Genomic DNA, 23,491 nt, shown 5'->3' with positions numbered 1-23,491 from the left:
GTAACAGCGCGAACCAGTACTTTGCTAAAATGTCTGGCTAATAACGTGCTAAATGCTTATGTTTGGTAGCTAGTCTGTGTCGTACGTCGCTATAGCGCAAATTATGAGTTCAGCATCAAATGGTAACAGCGCGAACCAGTACTTTGCTAAAATGTCTGGCTAATAATGTGCTAAATGCTAATGTTTAGTAGCTAGTCTGTGTCGTACGTCGCTATATCGCATATCGTGACTTTATTGTGGAGTATTTATACCTTGTTTGTGCACTACAAGCCTTGATCTGGCACTACAGCACCCACTAGTGGCACCAAATGGTAACAGCGCGTCAACAAGAATAAATATGGGGGTCAATTTCTAATTTTTTCCAATCAATAGGTCTGGATTTGCTCCAAATATCTACTCAATATTACTGTAAACAACTAAAACACACACAAAAAAGAAGATAAAATGCTGTAAATGATCGTTTTTATTCAAGGAAAAAATTTACAAAAGCAACCACATAATGTAAAGTTACTGCAATAATATCTCATGCTTTTTAATGGTTCTTCAAACAGTCACGTGTCAACACTGAGTTGTAAAATATGCTCTTATCTCACAATATGAATTTTTAAAAAAAAGACCTAACCTGTAGACCTGAACACGAATGAACGTCATTGTTTTTAAACTGTAAAGACTCCAAACCCCAAACAGTTACTGTTAAACAGGAAAGTGCCAGAAGATCAGCGTCGCTCTCAAACTTAACCGTTTTAAACTCAACCACACATCAAATATTCACTCTAGTCCTTCATAGGATTATCTTTTTTTTTAACCATAATAGTCTTCATTTTTTTAATTCTATATACAGCACAATTTCTGATTAAAGTATACAATTAGTTTTAGGCTTCTGTCGTGACCAAATTGCCAGTATACAAGTCCCCGTCCATTGTTGGTTTCGGTTTCCTTTGACCAACACAGCAAACAATTGTTGCGTCAACTTTCTTCCAGTGTTCAGTCTAATCTGACTATTTGAACCTAAGTTTTTTATTCAAGCATAAATATTATGTACATTTTTATAAATTTTTATTGCCTCTCACACCTTTGGAGCTCCCGGCCACAGGAAATTAACCAGACGAAAAAAAACCGCAAACACCCACAACCTCCACGACGTTGAGTTAAAATAGAATATCGCCATTATCTATTGACCCACACTCCAGTCCAATAGGTGACAGTAATGCCCCTGTAAACTGACTTGCCATTGACTATATGCACGGTCACATCGCACTGACTATTTCCTGTTAGCTGTTAGCCGAAGACGAGTATTTTGCGACAAATTATTCGAATTTAGCATGAAATTTAAATGCATTTTTGAAGCTATATTGAATCCCTCAGGGCTAACGAGATGCTAATCGCTAACATTAGCTCACAAATTCCCAACTTTCGCCTTAGCGACAACTGACTGGACCTAGCTAGCTTGTCCGTGCACGTAGTCAATAGACTCCAAAACCCCGCAGAAGAAACCATTATTTGCTGTTTAGCGTGTTACTAAAAAAGATGCTAACGGAAGCCTGAAACCTGTTCAAAGGCAGAACATCAGTGTTCGTGGAGCGCTGTGATACGTCTTTTACGTGGGGTTCAATATCCGTTGTGTCTTAATTCTGCTTTGGAACGAACTAAAATACATTTTTTTGAAAAACGAACCACCAACACTGAATCAAGGTAGGGTTCTAGGAACACTAGAGAAAGGTCATCGAACTTTACAAACTGGTGTGGAACCTTATTTTATCGCAGCTAACTGACGCACACTCAGCTCTGTTTGACGGGGCTAATGATGAGCGGACAAGAGTTCTTGCCATCCTGGTTTAGGCAGGGGCTGAAGATCGGGTACATGCTCTCGCCGAAGGTGTCGGAGAACGTGTAGAGATGCAGACGCGCCTTCGCGTCGTAGAAGGAAATCTGGCCTCCCTCGTAATCCAGGAAGATTCCCATCTTGGCCGGGTAGGACGTCAGCATCAGCGGCAGGCGGGTCGCCGCCAGGGCCTTCACCTCGCCGCCCTTCAGCCACAAGCACCAGTATCCTCCCTCGGGACTCAGCTTGATCTCGCCCTTGCGGCGGGCCGAGGCCCGGGCCACGCCGAGCGTCCACGCCGTCTTGCGCCCCACGTCCACCTCCCAGTAGTGGCGCCCGGAGCTGAGGCCCTCGCGGCCCAGGACGAAGAGGGCGGGGCTGAAGCGCTTCGGGCCCTCGGAGTGGGAGGTCTTGCGCTCCTCGTACTTCACCTGGCGACTGTCCTCCGACACCACCAGGTTCCTCTGGGCGGTGGACGAGTCCAGAATCACCTCACCTGGAAAAGGACAGAGCGGAAGTTTGAAAACTGTCCATGATTTTCAGGCCCTGAGGAAGACGGCCAGCTAATGCTAGGTTTCCAAGACTTACGGACCCTTTTCGTCAAGACTACGTTGGCTTTTGTATACCAGAAAGGATGTCCTAAAGTACATATAAAGGTCTTATTCAAAGCCAGAAAGGGCCAATTCCAATTCCTATCTTCAATCTCAACCCTTAATCTTAACTGGCCCTCAAAACCAAGTGTTGAGGCTTATTTTGTCACTTTGAAATGGGACACCCCTTAAATGCAGATACGTCTTCAGACTGTGGGGGCAGAATAACGCGAAAGCTGCGTCCAGTCTGTCAACTCCAAAAATGAAGAAGAACGCATTTACGTCACGATTATTTATTTATTTATCAGTTAGCTATAAGATGATACAAATACCACACACCACGGCTTATTGAAAAGTAAACGATAGCAGACAATCGCTTGTCCGCACCGGCCGGCAAAAGATCGTAAAATTTTTAAAAAATGTTGCGCAACAATAACGTCAGTAATCCAAAATATGGGCCTGAACTAAAGATAATACAATGGTTTTCATCATTTTTATATCTCTATTAACAAAGCAAATACTTCATTTGTAGCGTACTCGTTTCGCTGCTTTCGGCGGCCATCTTTGTTATGTCAAAACACGCAATGCATTCTGGGTAGCCCTTGCTCCCAAGGGGTGGTCTCGGAAAAAATGTCAATATTGAGGGCGATACAGCCCTTAAACTCGCCCCTCAACTTAATTTTTCTGAGAATCGGGACAGCACTTGGACTAGAGGGAGCACATTTTTGAGATTGAGGATTAAGATTGAGGATTAAGCAAGGAATTGGAATTCACCTAAAACCGTGCTGAAAGTTTCTAAATCTCTAAGCACTAAGTGCAGTGACAGTGACACAAGGCTCGTCAGTGCAGTAAACAAATGGCGCCATCTTCTGGACAATGGGGAGAACTGAGCATCCTAACAACCCCTTTGCTTGCACCGATTGCCAAAAATAACAAATACCACCACGCCAACATCTGAGAAATCGTACTCACTGGAATAGTTCTGAACCTTCCGGAGTTCTGAAAGACAGAAAAGACAATGTCAACAATCCTCTCTGGGGGGAAATGAGTCGAAGTCAAAGCAGATGGTAAGAAGAAGACGTGCGGATGTCATTCTGATTTTCACTTGATTGGAACCAGAGAACACCAATTTTTTTTCTTACTATTCTTCTTCTATCTTGCCACTAGGGGGCAACGTTTTCATAGAATATCAATAGAATATGATGTCAATTTTTTGGGACAGAATGAGGGCAAAAAAAAGAACTTGTACCTTTGGCGTACAGTCTTTTCAGCTCCTCTTGGAACTTGTCCATGAGAGTGCTGACGGAGGAGCGAATGGTTCCCAGGTAAAGGTCGGTGTTGATGGTGACCCCTGACCAATCGGCGGGCTCGGGAGGGGACGACAGCGTCGTCAGGTTCTGCGGGGGGGGGGGGGGGTTAAATTAAACTTTAACTTTGTTTTTTTTGAGATGCTGAAACATAATTTGATTCATCAGGAGACTTTTTCCAAGAAAAAATGACCAGGGAAGATATGGCAAGGTAATACCATGTTAAACCCACAGCCACAACAAGCTGTTCCACTCCAGTCCACCAGGTGGCAGTAAGCGCACAACAGAAAAACGGTTATTTTAGGTTCTTTTTTTTTACTTTTTTAACCTTCTACTACAGCAAACAAGTTTTGAACTCTTTCACACCAAAGTCCATTCAGAAAATCAGCGTTTTTAGCGCACAGAGACACCAACTGCTGCCTTTTTTGGTTATGTTTATATCACTTAAATTAAAGGTGCCATATGTAAGAATGTGGCCAAAAACGGTTACTACATTCAAATTCAAAATACCGAGGTCTTTTAGGTTTCGTTTTCTGACGTAACTGGCAACCCGTGGTTTGCTCGGCAGCTGAGACTCTACTGACTGCAATGATTGGTAGACGGCGGTAGGTGGCGCCACATGACGCAAAAACATGATTTCAAAACATAAACATGATTTGCAGTCTGCAAAATATTTTTTTTTAATGTAAATATTTTGTCTGTACTGTTGTTGTTGGTGAGTTCAGTTTGTTTTATGAACATTATTCCTGAGTCTCTCTGACATATTAGGAGGATTTTATGGCCAGTTGCTTTAGATTTATTACATAATGCACCTTTAAATTTGTTTATTTTTGAGATGCTGAAAGATAATTTGATTCAACGGGATAATTTTTCAAGCAAATAAAGAGGCAGCTGCAGGTCTTTGCCCGGGGAAGATTAGGCAAAATAATAAGATGTTTGTAAAAACCCACAGCCACAACAAGCTGTTCCACTCCAGTCCACCAGGTGGCAGTAACCATACGGCAGGAAACAAGTTTTGAACTCTTTCACACCAAAGTCCATTCAGAAAATCAGCGTTTTTAGCTCACATGGACACATAAACTTTGTTAAGTTTATATCACTTAATTTAAAGGTGCATTACGTAATAAATCTAAAGCAACTGGCCATAAAATCCTCCTAATATGTCACAGAGACTCAGGAATAATGTTCATATAACAAACTGAACTCACCAACAACAACAGTACAGACAAAATGTTTGCATTAAAAAAAAATATTTTGCAGACTGCAAATCACGTTTATGTTTTGAAATCATGTTTTGGCGTCGTGTGGCGCCACCTACCGCCGTCTACCGATCACTGCAGTCAGTAGAGTCTCAGCCGCCGAGCAACCACGGGTTGCCAGTTACGTCAGAAAACGAAACCTAAAAGACCTCGGTGTTTTGAATTTGAATGTAGTAACCGTTTTTTTGGCCACATTCTTACATATGGCAAATGTTTTTCTGAGTCTGTTGTGCGTCACCTGGAGGAAGATGACCCGGTCCTGCGTCTGAGCGAAGGCCTCCAGCTCGTTGCTCCGCCTCCTCAGCTGACTCAGCTCGTTCTCCAGGCCGCGGGCGAGCTCCTGGGCGTGGCGCTCGGCCTCGCGCTGCCGCGTGGCGATCAGCTCCACCAGCTCGGCCTGACTGTGCTCCACCAGGCGCTGCAGCTCGGCGTACACCTGCCAGCTCTCCTCCAGCTCCTTCTGAGCGCTCGCCTACGAAAGGGAGTCGCATAGCGGTGCTTTAAAAATGAATGGGTGACCGCTACGGAGTCAAATTTAAATATCGGTTCCCGACATTTGTTTTAATATTTCATGGGTTTGTAAGGCTGAGAAAATAAAGTCCCGATGATGCCTCAGTGGTGTCGTTTAAAATACTAAATAAAATAAAAATGTGCGGCTGCAATTCAACAATATTTTCAGGATCAAATCATCGGTTGATTATTCTCTAGATTAAAGGTGCATTTGTAATAAATCTAAAGCAACTGGTCATAAAATCCAACAGTAAATAATGTTTATGTTTTGAAATCATGTTTTGGCGTCATGTGGCGCCACCTACCGCCGTCTACCATCATTGCAGTCAGTAGAGTCTCAGTTGCCGAGCAAACCGCGGGTTGCCAGTTACGTCAGAAAAACGAAAAACCTAAAAGACCTCGGTATTTTGAATTTGACTGTAGTAACCGTTTTTGGCCACATGTGGCGCCTTTAAATACCCAAACCTGATATTACGACTTTTTCTAAATAAAATTATTTGTCCACAAACCAAAAATATTCAGTTTAATGTCGTAGACGAGCAAAGAAAGGACAATAAAATAGTTTAAGTATTTGTTGCAAAACTTTAGATGTATTATAGTTAAAATTCCCTGTTTTTTGTGTAAGATTAGATTAAATTAGATTAGATTAGATTAGATTAGATTAGATCAGAGGTCAGAGGTGGAAAATACAAATATTTTCCACCTTGCATTTTATAAGCAATAATAAAATATAATAGAAATGTTAAAGTATTTACAAAATACATATATATATACATATATATATATATATGTATATATAAATGTGCAGTGATGCAGGATTATTACAGATTAAATCACTGATTTAAGATGCACTTAATTGTTTAAATTTTATTTAAATAATTGAACACGTTTCCTTTCCTTGACAAATAGCGACCTCTAGTTACGGCGACAGTGTAGCGTCAAATTAAAGGCGCCATATGTAAGAATGTGGCCAAAAACGGTTACTACATTCAAATTCAAATACAGAAGTCTTTTAGGTTTCGTTATCTGACGTGACTGGCAACCCGTGGTTTGCTCGGCAGCTGAGACTCTTACTGACTGCAATGATTGGTAGACGGCGGTAGGTGGCGCAACATGAGGCCGAATAATGATTTGCAGTCTGCAAAATATTTTTTTTAATGCAAATATTTTGTCTGTACTGTTGTTGTTGGTGAGTTCAGTTTGTTATATGAACATTATTCCTGAGTCTCTGTGACACATTAGGAGGATTTTATGATTTATTACATAATGCACCTTTAAGTATTTAAAAAAAAACTATTAGATTCTAATTAAAAATCTCTGTTTACACAACAGTTTGTTTTATGTGTCTGTCTGCGTCGTCTCGTACGACCTGACGAACAGGTTTTTCTTCCTCCGCTCGAGCTTTTTCACACACTCGCCGCTCGTTTAACTCGGATTTCACTTCCGTTTTCGTCTTAAATTCAACTTCAGTGAAGAAAAAGGAGCACAAAAAACTTTTTTGTTTTAGAAAAAGTTAACTTTTTTTCATTCTAGTGAATTATTTCATTTCAATCTTAATCCGGTGACACGTCGTTATCGTCTGCGTACGGCGACACACACACACACACACACACACACACATACAGTGATATTCAACCCTGTGGTAACTTCATCCTCGTTATTGTATTTCGTAAAAACCCGGATAAAAATGTCACCGAGCAGGAAATGGAGTCAAACTCCACCTGTAAATGTGCCTTGTTTTTCCCGTCATAAAACATTAAATCACGGTCATTTCTTACACTTTACTTTCTGCCTCATTTAGTCGCACTTTATCGTGAAGGAAAACCATGAAAATACTCAAAAATCAGCTACAGCTGCCGTCACGTTACACTCCTTTTTATTTGTTTGGCCGTAAACGGTTTTATCTTTTGTGTTTTTTAAAGCCTCACGCCTGACGTACGTTCGCCTGTGACGAGGCCCTGGCTGTAAACACTGGGCGTGTGACGACGAGGGCGAATGTTTGCACTGGTCGTACTGGTTCAACCGCTTCACAGTCGCTCACGCCGGAGACAAACGGAACAAAAACCTCTTTCAAATGTGTTTTTATATCCATTCTCTATTAAATTATTCAATTAAATCAAAGTTTGATGGGCAGTAGGGTCGTCTAAGTGAAGCAGTATTCAAAATGTCCTTCTGTTACTACATGAAATACAGTTTTAAATAATTCTTGTTTATTATTATGTGCTTGAAAATGAAACATTTGGAATTGAAATAATATCCTAAAAACATAAAAGCCTGAAGGCAGAGGTTAATCCGGCTGATTCATGCTGCGGGTGCGTTTTTCAAGTTGTCGTAATCTGACACCGTAACTTTCAAAACGTGTTGTTTGGGCTCTGATAACACACACACACACACACACACTCACACACTTTGTATAACCAGCCGTTAAAGGTTTAGTATGTAAGAGGGGAAAAACAGTTCGGTTTCACATGCTAATGCTACTACTAGCTGAATTAATGCTGTAAAATGTGTTGTTTTTGTAAATAACATTAACATTTAATTACTACCCATATATGTTTGTATAAAAGCATTAAAAGAAAAAATAGTTATGCTTTTTTTTCCGCTTAGCCTGAGAACGAGCCTTTTATTGTGTATTTTAGCCAAGGGTCTTGTTTTGTGAAGGCAGCCATTTTGTTTGTACAGCAGCCCCAAATGCAACAAGCTAGCCTCTTGCGCGTCTCGAAGCGGAAGCTTAGGATGCAAATGAAAGCTCGCGTTTTGTCGTGAAAGTGGCGTAATAGCTTTAGCTAACTTTTGTTCTCCGAGGTCAACCGTCTTTTGCTAGCTAACTCCTTCCACGTGCTAAATCAAACGGGAAAACGGCATTGGCAGGAAAATCTCTGACTCAGACTTCCTAGCTAACAAATCACTGACCATACACTGTGTTCCGATTACATCGGAAGTCGGAACTGGGAGCGACGTTCATCACGTTCCAGCTGAGAAGTCAGAAACGCGTACGTATCTTGGGGCTAGCCATTGTTAGGCGTTTTTGTCGTGAAAGTGGCGTAATAGTAGCAATCCCGGAGTTTTGTTCTCCGGGGGCCACTCGTCTTTTGCTAGCTAACTCCTTCCACGTGTTAAATCAAACGGAAAAACGGCATTAGCTGGAAAATCGCTGACTCAGACTTCCTAGCTAACTAATCACTGACCATACACTGTGTTCTAATAACATCGGAAGTCGGAACTGGGAGCGACGTTCAGAAGACAGTCAGAAATGCGAACGTATCTTGGGGCTAGCCATTGTTAGCCATTGTTTTGAAGTCGGAAATTCCGAGTTCTGAGTACAAATGGACCGCGCCATGTCTTTACCTTGATGACCTTGATGGACTGTTTGATCTCGTCCAGTTTCTTCACTCTCTCCTTGATCAGATGTTTCAGCTCCGACCTCCGTTTTCCCAGATTACTCTGCGAAAAAAAACCAAATCCAGGATTAATATTTTTTTTTTTTTCCAATACTGACTCAGAGAATGACGTCACAGTCCCTCAGACGTTATCGCCTCGCCGCCGCCGCCGCCTCTCACCACTTTCTTCTTCCACTCGTGGTCGGTGGAGACGATGTCGTGGGACTTGTGCGTGGCCTCGGCGCACGCCTTGCAGATGCAGGTGTGGTCGGAGCGGCAGTAGACCTCCAGGAGGCGCTCATGCTTCTTACAGATCTTCTCCTCCAGGTGGAAGGTGGGCTCGATGAGGCGGTGCGACGTCAGCGACTTCACCTGGAAACAGATAAAGAGCTGTTAGCTAATTAGCTGTTAGCCATTTTTTAAGGTTTTACGGATCACGTCGAGTCATTTTGGCCTTTTCATGTGTTCATACGTTTGAAAATTTTGTCTATAAATCACAAAAGTCAAGTTTGTACAACTAAATAACACCAAAGCTGGAAATAATAGCAAATAATGAGCATGATTATAGCGTGAAAAATCAAGATAATGTATCAGTAAATAAGGCATTTATGAGTTACAGACTAATATAAACGTTATTGTCTATAAAATGGTGTCAAAGTCACAAGTACACAAATATATAACTATAATGATAAATAATAAATATGTAAAACAGCTTGCGTTTGATTTATTTACATTTGTTTTTAAATTTACGCAAATTCCTTGACCGTTTTTGACCGAAAAAATTGATTTTTCTGAACGTCCCTGACTTCACGTGTATGTGTGCGCGTTATGTAAACGCATTACATAAACTTTTTATTATGTCATTTGTTTATGGCTTACACGTGCGGTTTTTATCTTTAGTCACGTTCTGTGACTCCAGAGGTGAAACGGGCGTCAGGAAAACTAATATTTTACTAGCTTGCGCTGCTATAAACGGACCGTTTTTATGGTGCCGCCTTCACTTTCCTTTTTTTTTCATAGCCTGAGAACGAGCCTTTAATTGTGTACTTTTGCCAAGGGTCTTGGCAGCCATTTTGTTTGTACAGCAGCCCCAAATAGACAAGCTAGCCTATTGCGTCTCAAAGTGGAGGCTAAAGATGCAAATGAAAACTCACGTTTTGGTGTGAACACAGCGTGACAGTTTTAACTAACATTTGTTTTCCGGGGTCAGTCGTCTTTTGCTAGCTAACTAGTTCCACGTATTAAACTAAACGGGAAAACAGCATTAGCCGGAATTCCCAGCTAATTAATTACTGACCATACACTGTGTTCCAATTACATCGGAAGTCGAAACTGAGAGTGACTTTCATCATGTTCCAGCTGAGTAGTCAGAAACACAAAAGTATCTTTTGGGCTAGCCATTGTTAGCATTGTTAGCCGTTGTTTGCCATTGAAATTTGAGTTCTTGACCGTGGAAATTCCCGATTTCCGACTACAAATGGACCACATGGATATTTTTACTCTCTAAATCTTCCTTAAATGTCTTTACCTTGATGACCTTGATTATTACATAAACCTAGCCATTGTTAGCATTGTTAGCCGTTGTATGCCATTGAAATTTGAGTTCTTGACCGTGGAAATTCCCGATTTCCGACTACAAAGCGACCGCGCGGATATTTTTACTCTCTAAATCTTCCTTAAATGTCTTTACCTTGATGACCTTGATTGTTACATCAACCTTTTATCACGTGCTAGCATTTACTAGCTTGCGCTGCTATAGACGGACCTTTTTATGATGCCGTAGGTGATTCTCGCAGAACGACCCGGGGCAGTTCACGCAAGACTTGTGCGCCTTCACTTTCCTCCCGATGCAGGCGTCGCAGGGAACCTCGCCGGGCCGAGCAAACTCCCCGGCGTCGGATCCGCCGTGACCCGGGTCGGAGTTCAGATTCAGCGTGGATCCTCTCACGCCCGACGCGACGGCTCCTCCTCCTCCTCCTCCTCCTCCGCCGCCACCGCCGATGTCTCCACCGCCGCCGGCCATCATCAGGCCCTGGAACTGCGTGGAGATCTCGGCTAGCACGCGGTTGACGCTCATCTCGGGCTTCTTGGAGTAGGCCTTCTTGCACATGGGGCAGGAGATCTTCTTGCTGTGGTTCCAGTAGCCCAGCAGGCAGGCCTTGCAGAAGCTGTGGCCGCACGGCGTGGACACGGGCTCCACGAACACCTCCAGGCAGATGGAGCAGGTGAACTGGTCCTCCGAGAGGACGCGGCCTCCGGGGGAGCTAACGCCTAAGACAGACATCCATCGGATTAGATCGAAAAGACACGTTTATTCACATCGTGGTCTTTTAAACAGGATTATGGGCCAATTCCAATTCCTATCTCAACCCTTAATCTTAACTGGCCCTCAAAACCAAGTGTTGAGGGTTATTTTGTCCCTTAGAAATGGGACACCCCTTAAATGCAGATACGTCTTCAGCCTGTAGGGGGCAGAATAACGCCAAAGCTGCGTCACACATTTACGTCAGGATAATTTATTACGATCCGTTTGTCGGTCAAGTTATTAGGTTGTCAGTTAGTTATAAGATGGTACTCATACAAATACCACAACCACGGACATATTCAGCTGCCAGTTACCACACACCACGGCTTATTGAAAAGTAAACCACAGCAAACCATCGCGTGTCCGCACCGGCCGGCTATTGACAAAAGATCGTAAATAATAAAAAATAAATGTTACGCAACAATGACGTCAGTAATCCATAATGTGGGCCTAAAAAACACAAAGAAAATACTTCATTTGTAGCGTACTCGTTTCGCTGCTTTCGGCGGCCATCTTTGTTATGTCAAAACACGCAATGTATTCTGGGTCGCCCTCGCTCCTAAGGGTGGTCTCGGGAAAACTCAACATTGAGGGCGATACAGCCCTTAAACTCGCCCCTTAAACTTAATTTTTCTGAGAATCGGGACAGCACTTGCATCATTTTTGAGATTGAGGGTTGAGCAAGGAATTGGAATTCACCCTTTAAATGACCACAAACATCCAAACGGCTCGTTAACACTTCCCCGAGTGTGAATTACTCTGAAACTGAGACTGGATTTCGGGTTTTTTCCCCCCACTTACTGGACTCGTTTGTGCTGAGACTAAACATAAACCACAACAGTGATCTTTTTGTACAGACACTCAAAGACTCCACCCTCCCGAGGAACCTTTAAATCAACAAATTTCACCGCTCAGGCTCGTGAAAACATGGCCGCCGGAGGAGAACGTTAAAACAGATTCTCGCAACAAAAACAAGAGGTTAGCGTAACAAAACCCTCTAACGTAGCTCAAGTATACTTTCTCCACTTTATCTCATCACGAAACAATTTCGTGACTACGGTGCGTGATTTGACTTTGTTTGGATTCACCTCAGTGGCACAAAGTGGCCACACAAGGCAGCGGTACACCAGCAAACACCCTGTGTGTGTGTGTGTGTCGGCCAAAATCAGTGATTTTCTCTATGGGGTTTGGTGCGGGAGAGCGAGCGGTTTACAAAACTCACTTTATCACGAAGAAAACGTCCTCGTAACGACGAGATAAGACCGTGAACATGTTCTTTTGATATTAATGACGTCGATTTGATCACTTTCTACTCTTTTTTGTTTTGTTTTTTACATGTAAATAAGGCCATTTTATAAAAAGATACAGAAACAAGACACTTCTTCTCTTTGGAACATTTTACATTATTATAATAATTATTATTATTGCATTTACACATACTTGGAGTCACTCTGGTTACATTTTTGGAAAAATATCACCTTTAATTTGAGTGAAAACGTGAACTTTTACTGTATTTTTTATCTGTTTCTTGGTCTTTTTTGGGTCAAATCTCCACCACTCACATTGCGAGTGTCTTTCTCTTTGTGCCTCTTGCTCAGAGGGTAAAGGAAGTGTCTTTGAACGCGTCATTCTGTCCACTGTGGGTTGGTGACGAGCTATGTGAGGAATGCAGAAACTCAGGACCTGCTTCAACTTTGAAAGAAAACACGGCACAGGGCCGGGACTCTCCGCCATATTGTGTTATTCTTACTCTTTAAGGCTGTAATTTAAGAAAAAAACACACTAAAAATGGACATTTGTGCTGTTTTTTGTGTGTTTTCAACTTATTTAACAGCCATTTACGAAGGGGAAATTGACTAAAATGTAACACACCAGCCACCGTACGTGGTTTAAAAAGTGCTCTCTGTGTTGAATTTCTCTTTACAGGTGTTCCTGAACGCCTCAGACTGTGAATGTTCAACCTGGCCTCACACACAGTGTTTCTAACACACAGGGAGGGCAAAGATCAGCAGCAAATGAGTGTTTCTTTAAACATCCACAACAACAACAACAACAACAACACAAAAACAACACACATGAAAGGTAGAAGAAGAAGAAGTGAAGGTTGTTATTTAAGAAGAAAAACAACCAAAAGTGTAGTAGAATAAATAAAGAGGAACTCACTCTGCATGTTTTTTTTTTCCTTGTGACGCGTGTGAATCCTTCACTTCATGCACTTTGCTGTGAGTCACATGCAAACAGGTGCTGCTGGAACCTGAAGAGGCCCCGCCCACTCTCAGTGTGACACACCCTACACACACACACACACACACGCCAGCCCCCCCCCCCCCTTTTCTCTATTTGAATAGAACTGAATTGACTCAATTTTCTGCTGTTTCGGCCTATATTTTGGTTCAAAAAATGGCAAAATTATGAGTTTTATCACCTTAAAAGTGCACAAATTCACCCGACAAAGAGTCTTAAAGTTACACAGACCTGCTTTTAAAGAATACACACAATCATTTAACTATGAACTCGACTTTATTTCAGTAATCGGTGTATTTTAACATAACTACATTTTGTTTATACTATGTGCTAATTATGTACTTTGGGGTCTGAGTGTGGTACAACTTTATGATTTTATATAATATAATAGTACAATATTGTACAATAATATAATTATATATATATATGTATATATATATAATATTCTATTATTTTATAATAATATAATATTGTACAATAATATAATATTCTATATATATAAAAAAAAATATTCTATTATTTTATATTATTATACTATGTGGGGTCTGAGCCTGGTACGACATTATGATTTTATATAATATAATAGTATAATATTATAAAATAATATAATATTGTATATAAAAAAATATTATATTATTTTATAATATTATACTATGTGGGGTCTGAGGGTGGTACGACTTTCTTAATATATTATACTATTATATTATATAAAATATAATATAATAGTATAATATCATAAAATACCATATATATGTATATATATATATATATATATACACACACACACACATATATAAACATAATATACATAATAAATATAATAGTAAATAAATATGAATATAAAATAAATAACATATATATATATGTATATATATATATATACATATATATATATATAATATTATTTTATTATATTATATAAAATCAGAAAGTCATCTCAGACCCCACAGTACATACTAGTACATAGTATAAACAAAATGTATAATATAATTATATAAAAGGATAATATAATAATATATAGTCGTGTATATCTAATATATATATATGTATATATACATATATACAAATATAAGCCTTAAGGCACTGAGTTGCTGCCATGTTTGCATTAACAAGCAGGTGAACAGGTGTACCTAATAAAGTGGCCCTTAGTGTAAGTCATATAACGCATGTAAATATACTTATAAATAAACAAAGTAAGGATATAAATGGGCAGATATGAACAGAATTATATAAATACTGTGTTAAAGTGGTTCAAATACCTGAATAAATACAAAAAAAACGTCAAAAAAGTACCAAAATAGCAGCTTATCATCGCCAAACTTACTGTGTGTTCCTGTATTTGTAGCGTTGCGTTGTTTTTGTCACATTTTGGTCCTTCTCTTTAGAACAGGGACTCATTTCACTGTAACACACACTGGATTAGCAGGTGGATAAATCACAATTATGGACTAAAATTACTTTAAAAAGCTACAACGACCAAAAACAACAAAGGTAAGACGTCATTTATGTGAATAACAGTTTGAAGTGAACGTTGTTCTTGCTGTTGTTCGTCCGTTGCGTCAGTGAACGTCGCTATTTAAATGAAAGCAATGAAATGTTTGTTTGTTAGCAAGGGTTAGCTTAGCTAGCTCCGGCTTTGGCTGTGTTCTGCTACATGCTAATTATGTAGCTTGGTGTGTTGTTTTTGGTGAAAATGTTTGTTGTGGTGGTTTTTGGTACATGTTTTTTTGATTTAGCGGTGTCTTTTTGTGGTTACACACGAACGTGTCTGTGTCGTAAACATATATTCGAGTTTTTGTGAAGTTTTTTTTTTTTTTTTTAAGTTGCTTAGCTCTAGCTTTGCCTGTGTTTTGCTAAGTGCTAATATCGTAGCTTGGTGTTGGAAGTGGGTTTGTTTTTGTGTTAACCTGGCTAATTGCTGGACATTTTTTGGCTAGGTTTGGCTAAAAATAAATCTTTATTCGCCTATTTTTATTATTATTATTATTATTATTATTATTATTATTAATAAACTGTATTGAAATAAAGCAGACAGTATTAATCGATTATTAACCTATTAGTAAGTTAACATCCAACATTTTGGTAAACTTTGAGTGTTTTATTGAGGAATTATATCAAGTTTCAGCTTCTTAAATGTACATATATTCTGGTTTCTTTGCTCCATATAACAAATAAATCATTACCACTGAATTATTTTGATTTGTGGACAAAACAAGTCATTTGATAACATCAAATATGTATATATTTTATAATATTCAGCCATTTTCTGGACCAATTAATAAGCAACTATGACAAATGACAGAGTTTTAATGTAGGGTGAACGATTTCAGAGGTTAAATGATTGTTAATATTTCTAATAATCAAATTAGCTTTGTATTTTTTTTTCTTTTTTAATTTAAAGTGCATTATATTGCTAAAAAACTGTGTTTTAATGCCATTTCTTAGTGTGAGTGAGACATTCAGGGGTAAGTATGTGTCAACACAGTAGTTGCATGTCTTTATCTCCACCACCAGAGGGCAGCATTTCTCTGCGCACCGAGAGGAAACAGCAGTTTCTGCAAAAGCACACTTTACATTCATATTGCATTTTTTTTTTAAACCACCATACAGTCACTGATGCCGTCGTCCATGGCAACGACACAGCAGCACAACACTGGAAATGTCCCTTAAATCCTCACACGTGTGTGTGTGTGTGTGTGTGTGTGTGTGTGTGTGTGTGTGTGTGTGTGCGTGTGCGTGTGCGTGTGCGTGTGCGTGCTAATGAACACAGACTTAATCTCTGTTCCTGTGAATAATCTAGCCTTTAATCCGTCAATGACAGCATGTCAAAGAAAGAAAGACGGATGATGTCTTTGCGCTGCACTGATCAATAATCAATAAGACACTGAATGAAGGCATGATATTGATCCTCCTCACTTCCTGCATGTTATGGATCGTCTTACACGTCTCAATTTCCCTTCACGCGTGAACAGTGAGGTCAAAAATAAGTCATATTTATGTAAAAGAAGTCAAAGATTCAACCTTTTAATCCCAAAACCTCTATATTTATTATTTATTAAATTACAGAATATATTTTAACTTTAATTTCCCCTCATTTTCTGTCGAGAAATGGAGCTAAACGGCGAGTTTAGGACAAAAAGAGTTGTAAAATGACCATATTTTGGCATCTTTACTGTGATTTTATTAACATTTTTTTTTACAATTATACAGATTTGACCTTTTTTGTCACTAAATGTCTAAATATGAGTCACAGATCCCTTCACGCGTGAACAGTGTGTTCAAAAAATATATTTTTATAAAAGTATATATATAAAATAAGTCATTTTTATGTAAAAGAAGTCAAAGAATCGACCTTTTGTAATCCCAAAACCTATATATGTGTGTTGCAAGTTGCACAATATCTTTTAATCCTAATTTCCCCTCATTTTCTGTGTAGAAATTGAATAACCACTGATTTTAAGACAAAAAAATCACATTGCGACTATTTTGACTGACATTACGATTGCAAAAAGATTCACGAGTTGTAAAAATTACCATATTTTGGCATCTTGACTGTGATTTTTATTAAAAAGTATAAAGATTTGACCTTTTTTATCCCTGAATGTCTAAATATGACTTAATTTCTCTCAGATTATGTCGAGAAATTGATTAAAAAATCACATTGTGACTATTTTCACTGACGATGTGATTCATTCAGTGCTACAAATACTTTTTTTTTTTTTGCATTTTAATGTAAAATTGATCAGAAATTGACATTTTTGTCACTCAATCTCAAAATGTCAATTACAGTTTATTATCTGACTTTTTTTTTTACTGACATAAAAAGTCACACATGCACATTTATTTGCATAGTAACTGTATTTATTGACTAAAAGTGTATCATAAATCATATATATCTTTTTTTTTGCATTTTAATGTCAAATTGATAAAAACAATGACCTTTTTTTTGTCACTGAATCTCAATCCCTGGATTAATTTCCCTCAGATTCTGTCGAGAATCACATTTTACCGACATTTAAAAGTCGCGTTGTGATCCATTAATGGTGCAAATTAGCATTTATTTAGCATTTTAACTGTATTTATTGACTAAAAATGTATCATAAATCATAAGGATTTGTGTTTTTTACGTAGTTTGCGACAAATAAAACACGAAAAATCAGATTTCACGACCATTTTAATCCCTGCAGCGCTGCAGAATTTCACCCTTGTGCTGCAAATCCTGCTTCAGTTTTGCGTGCGGTTTTGTTTGACTTTTTTGTCACTAAATGTCTAAATATGAGCCACAGATGCTCATTTATGTCTTAATTTATCTAGAAATTGACCCAAAAAATCACATTGTGACTATTATTCACAGATTTTCACATTAATACAGTGGTTCAACTGCACTTTTTGTGCATTTTTATAGTCAAATTGACAATAAAATTGACCTTTGTTGTCACTGAATCTCAATCCCTGGATTAATTTCCCTCAGATTCTGTCGAAAATCGCATTGTGACTATTTTTTTACTGACGTTAAAATTCAAAATTCACATTTATTTTGCACTTTAACTGTATTTATTGACTAAAAATGTATCATATTTTGATATTTTGCGACAAACAAAAGTGAAAAGACAAAATTCATGACCGTTTTAAGCCCTGCAGCGCTGCAGAATGTCACCCTTGTGCTGCAAACCAAATACAAATGCACTTTTTTTTGCATTTTAATGTTAATTTTTTTGTCACTGAATCTCAATGCCTGGATTAATTTCCCCTCAGATTCTGTCGAGAATCACAATATGACATTAAAAGTCACGATGTGAACCATATATGGTGCGAATTCGCATGTATTTTGCATTTTAACTGCATTTATTGATCAAAAACGTAGTTTGCGACAAACAAAAGACGCGTTCTAACGCAAAAAAATTAGGTTTCCCGTCCGTTTTAATCCCTGCAGCGCTGCAGAACGTCACCCTTGTGCTTGCAAACCCTGCTTCATTCTCCGTCTTGCGTGCCATTTCGTTGGCCTCGGAGCTCTTTTGTTATTTAAATTCTTGTCTTATTTTATACATAAAACACAATAGATGATCATGGTAGTGGTTGTTTTGCAGCCTCACGCTCTGACAGAAAAACCCCACTGCAGCAGAGAGAGAGAGAGAGAGAGATTGTGTGTCGCATGCTGTTGTGCAGCTAGACTTTCTTGTAGAGTGGGGGATTCTGCTTTCTCTTCCTGTCGCAGTGTCAGTCAAGGTAAAAATGTAAAACCCTCCTCCTCCTCCTCCCCCTCTTCCTCTCCCTGTCTGCTCTCCACCTCTCTTTGCATCATCTATCTTTTCATCTTTTTCTCTCATTTTGAATTTTCCACCATCCTTTCCAAATATTCTCTTTCAGGTTTATAAATAGAAACTAAACCCCCCCCCCCCCCCCTCGTCTCCGTCGTTCCTTCGCTGCAATCCTGCACTTGAGCAGAGTCTCAGCAGGAAGCTGCTGCAGTTTATGTCTGCACACCGCACCTAACGAGCACCTCCTCCCTCCTTCCTCCTCCTCCTCCTCCTCCTCCTCCTACTAATAAATAAAAAACGGAAATTCTTCTCTCCCCGAGCGAAATTCTGACGACGTCGCGTTTTCTCGGTCACGCGCCGCAATCGGGGGGGGGTGAATTAGCGTTTTATCGTAGTAGCTGCAGAAAGTCATCAATATTTCAACTCCAGTGACTTTGCACATTCTGTCCACAGTTGTTTTTCAACGGGCCACTAGGGGGCGCCTGCATCTTTCCAGTCATTCTGCTTTTGGACCTCCCATGAGTTTATAAGGTTATTGCACTTTTTATAGATGTTTATTGGTGCATAATTTTAGGAGATTTCACCTCCTTAAATGTGAATATTTCCCATGTTTCTTTGCTCCGTACGACAAAGAAATCATCAAAATGTAATAGTTTGATCAATGTTTTAAGACCATTGAACATTTTCTGACACTGTATGGACCAGACAACTCCATGTTTGTATGTTTTTTAATCTAATTATAAATAGTTACCGTAACTTAGGGACTTTTTTTTAGTCCGGACTTGCACAATAATCCCTTGGATTACTAAATAAATCAACTATTTTGCTCATTACTTAATTGTTTTGAGTGTTTTTCTGATGTTTCAGCTTCTTAAAAGTTAAATGGTTCCCTTGTTTCTTTGCTCTGTACCACAAATAAATCATTAAAATTTAATAGTTTCATCATTGTTTAATTTGGGAAACACAGATGAACATTTTCTGACACTTAATGGACCAGACAACTCCATTTGTGTAAATTTTTAATGTAATTATAAAGAGTCTCCGTAATTTAAGGACTTTTTTTTACTCCAGACTTGCACAATAATCCATTGTATTCATGGATTACTCCATGAATCAACTATTTTTGCTCATTACGTAATAGTTTTGAGTGTTTTTCTGATGTTTCACCTCCTTAAATGTGAATATTACCTGGTTTCTTCACTCAATACGACAAATAAATCATTAAAATTGAATAGTTTGATCATTTTTTAACATTTTCTGACACTTTATAGACCAGACCAGTCATTGATTGATCGAGAAAACCATCGACAGATGAACAATTATGAAAATAGTTGTTAATATCATTACAAATAGTCACAATTTACTGAATAAATCAACTATTTTGCTCATTACTTAATTGTTTTGAGTGTTTTTATGATGTTTCACCTTCTTAAATGTGAATATTTCCTGGTTTCTTTGCTCCGAACGACAAAGAAATCATCAAAATTGAATAGTTTGATCATTTTTTAAGAACATTGAACATTTTCTGACACTTCATGGACCAGACAACTCGATTTTTGTATATTTTTAATCCAATTATAAATAGTCACTGTAATTAAAGCACTTTTTTTTACTCCAGACTTGCACAATAATCCATTGTATTCATGGATTACTCCATGAATCAACAATTTTTGCTCATTATGTAATAGTTTTGAGTTTTTTTCTGATGTTTCACCTCCTTAAAATTTTTTACATGTTACATGAAGTTTTTGTCGTAGAAACGTGGCCGTATAGTCAAATATTTTGGTCATCGCTTATTGTTTTTTATTGGTTTAAAACAAGATTTCTCAGATTTTCCAGCTTCTTTAATGTGAATATTTTCTGTTTTCTTTGCTCCGTGCGACATAGAAATCATTAAAAGTCAATTATTTTTAGATTGTGGTAACATTTTTTTCCACATTTTCTTGAGGGAAACGAGCGTCAGTTGCCCGTAAACGTGCCGCGTGATGATTTATGCTGCTGTGGAACGAAGGATTTATTCAAGCGAAAACACGACATTCACTGCTGCTGAAGTGGCTGTTTTTTTGTTTGTTTTTTTAAAGCAAACAATCACTGATGATGATGATGGTGTTTTTTCTTCCCTCCCAGAATTCCCACCAGGACGCAGCCACTGCTGCAGTGCTTCATTCACATGCTGCTGCTGCTGCTGCTGCTCTGTTCCCTGCAGCGCCTCCTGTTGCCTGTTGCTGATCCAGAGTAAACTCCCCGCGTCCCCGTGTACTGACTCCACCATCTGTCATGTGCATCACAGGTAAACGTTTTTGTGTGTTTTATTTTATGCACGCGTGTTTTCAGGTTCAAGAATGTGCAAGACCTGATTTAGATTTCGGTTATCAGAGGTCAAGGTCAAGGTCATGGGCTTTTTTTTTTTTTTTTTTTTTTTTTTACAGACTCACTCTCTGACAGCAAAGAAAAAAACAGATTTTAAGCCATTTAATATAACTTAACGACGTTGCATTTCCTGCACCAAATCCCAAAAAATAACACGGTTGGACTACTGCGTGCTGTGATAATAGTCATCAGTAAAAATCACTGGTTTTCTCTATGGACTCTGGTGCAGTGGGAGTGAGGGAGCGCCACGACAACGCAACACGAACTCAGTTTTCCAAACAGGAACAGCCTGTGAAAGAAAGTGGCGATCGAGCATATTACACATGTGATTTTGTAGATTTTATTCATCCGTGCTGACCCAGTTCTCAGGTTAAGGGGGTGGGTCCAGCAGGGGGCGCACACGGTGCAGCCAACTGTGTCACAATGACCCTAAAAATCTGAGAATTAAATGGATTTTTTAATGGTAATTTAAAGAAACCGTGTCATATACAAATATATATATTTTTATTTTTTTTCCCCATAATATGAAAAAATAATGTTGCAGATTTATTAAATATTCAGGTTTCTGGGAACCTGATGCCATGTGATGGAGGTGCTTGTATGAATATCATTGATGCTCAACTGTATTTGCATCACATCTGGTTGTTTTCGCTGAGATTATGCCACAGATTATGTTTTATATTTACCAACCATATTCAAGTTCACAACCTAAATATCCCGTTAATTCCTATTGTACGTTTCCAATCTCGGACATGAAATCCCGCGTGTGTGTGTGTGTGTGTGCGTTTGCCATATTCAGCTTAGCCAGATTAAAACAGGCCGAGCACTGACGGCAGCCTCCTCCTCCTCCTCCTCCTCCTCCTCCTCCTCAGACGTGATCTGATCTCATGCGATGCCGTCCGACTCCATCTCGTCTCCGCTCGTCTTCAGCGTGAAGTGTTTTGTGTCCCGACAAAAGCGTCCGGCGGTCCGAAGCCGTGTGCAGCTCACGCCCGTGTCACGTGACCACACCAGACCATTTACACACATTTAAATAAATAAATAAATAAAAAGCCCCAGGATTACTGAAAACAAGGATTATTTTTTTGGGTGCGTCGAACCAGATTAAGAACATTACGCTAGACCCTTCGTCCTCAGGTCGCAGCCTATTCGTCCTCTATGATACGCGATATTCGAGCTTCGCTTCCAGCGTCGTGGCCTCATTATTAATCTTCAACGACAAGAAGGGAAAACGGATCCTCCTTATAGTTGAAATTGATCCACACAAAAAACAGGAAATGCATTGAGTTGTGGTTTTGGGGAAACTTTGGGAAATCTGAGATTGAGCAAAGAAGTGAAACTTTATTTCGTCTAAGAAGTGTTTTTGTTGCTGTTTGATGTTGTTTTTTCATGTTTTAGTGAAGCGATTATTCGGTTATTAATCGATTACTAAATTAATCGTAAAAACTATTTTGATAATCAATAATCGGTTTGAAGCTTTTTTCATCGTTAAAACAAGCGTTTTGTAAACCAAGCCATTAATCGAGAAAATAATCTACGGATTAACCGATTACGAGAATAATCGCGGGTTGCAGCTCTAGTTTATTATTATTATTACGTTTATTTTCTGTGAAGCAAAACTATCAGATCTGACCGAGGGAGCGTTTGTGTGTAAACACTCGTAGAAAGTGCCAAGTCGAACCATAAAAGGTTCTTTGGCTTGTCCTCATAGGAGAAGCCTTTTTGGCTCCATGTAGAACCTTTTTATAAAGGTTCCACTTGGAACCCTTTTGGAGGGTTCCACCAAGAACCCTTTTAAAACCCTTTATTCAGGAAAGGGGTTTTAAAGGGTTCTCTGGATCAAAATGGTTCTTACTGGAACCATTAGTGTTACCAAGAACCCTTGAAAAACCCTCTCTTCGGGAAAAGGGTTTTTCAGAAGAAGAGGTAGAACCTCAGACCTTGTAGAAGAACCCTTTTGGAACCCTTATTTCTGTACACAGGGGCACATAGGGCACATGAAGTTTTTGTCCCGTCATCGAACTACTAAACAACCAAATATTATTGATGAATAGGGATTAAAAGCACTTAAATTGAGTAAATCGTGGTGTATTTCCATTACCGCGTTAACCGCAAATAAAGAAAAACATAAATATTTCACCAATCCCTGTTAACTCGCCAGCATACGCATCCTAAAATAACCAAATTGTGTTTTATTTTCTCTAAAATCGCAGATTTTTCTTTTTTTACAACAAACTCATAAAAGCCGGTTGGGTATGACGTCGCTCGGTTTAAGGGTTTGTACGTTGACCCGTCGTGACTCCGATCACCGGGGGGGTCACGGACGAGGACTGAAATACCTGCAGCACTTGGTGTATTTCCATCGCGACATGCCAGACCTCTGTGACCCCGCGGCGGGTTAAGAAAACATTCTCGTGCCATTCGTTCATGTGTGTCAAGGAGACGA

At 39.2% G+C, this 23,491-nt stretch overlaps 1 protein-coding gene across 1 annotated transcript; it reads right to left on the bottom strand.

Annotated features, from left to right (window-relative positions):
• Positions 1-1,779: 1,779 nt before the first annotated feature.
• btr12 (bloodthirsty-related gene family, member 12) lies at positions 1,780-20,947 on the bottom strand (the record flags this gene model as incomplete). Its single annotated transcript, XM_083907459.1, has 8 exons — positions 1,780-2,318; positions 3,385-3,411; positions 3,662-3,809; positions 5,217-5,450; positions 8,837-8,932; positions 9,049-9,240; positions 10,634-11,139; positions 20,812-20,947. 8 exons carry the CDS (start codon positions 20,945-20,947, stop codon positions 1,780-1,782), a joined length of 1,878 nt encoding a protein of 625 aa, XP_083763585.1.
• Positions 20,948-23,491: the final 2,544 nt, after the last annotated feature.

Source organism: Microchirus variegatus, assembly GCF_963457635.1.
Source record: "Microchirus variegatus genome assembly, chromosome: 2".
Classification (NCBI taxonomy): Eukaryota; Metazoa; Chordata; class Actinopteri; order Pleuronectiformes; family Soleidae; genus Microchirus; species Microchirus variegatus.
This window is presented reverse-complemented; position numbering and strand designations above follow the sequence as displayed.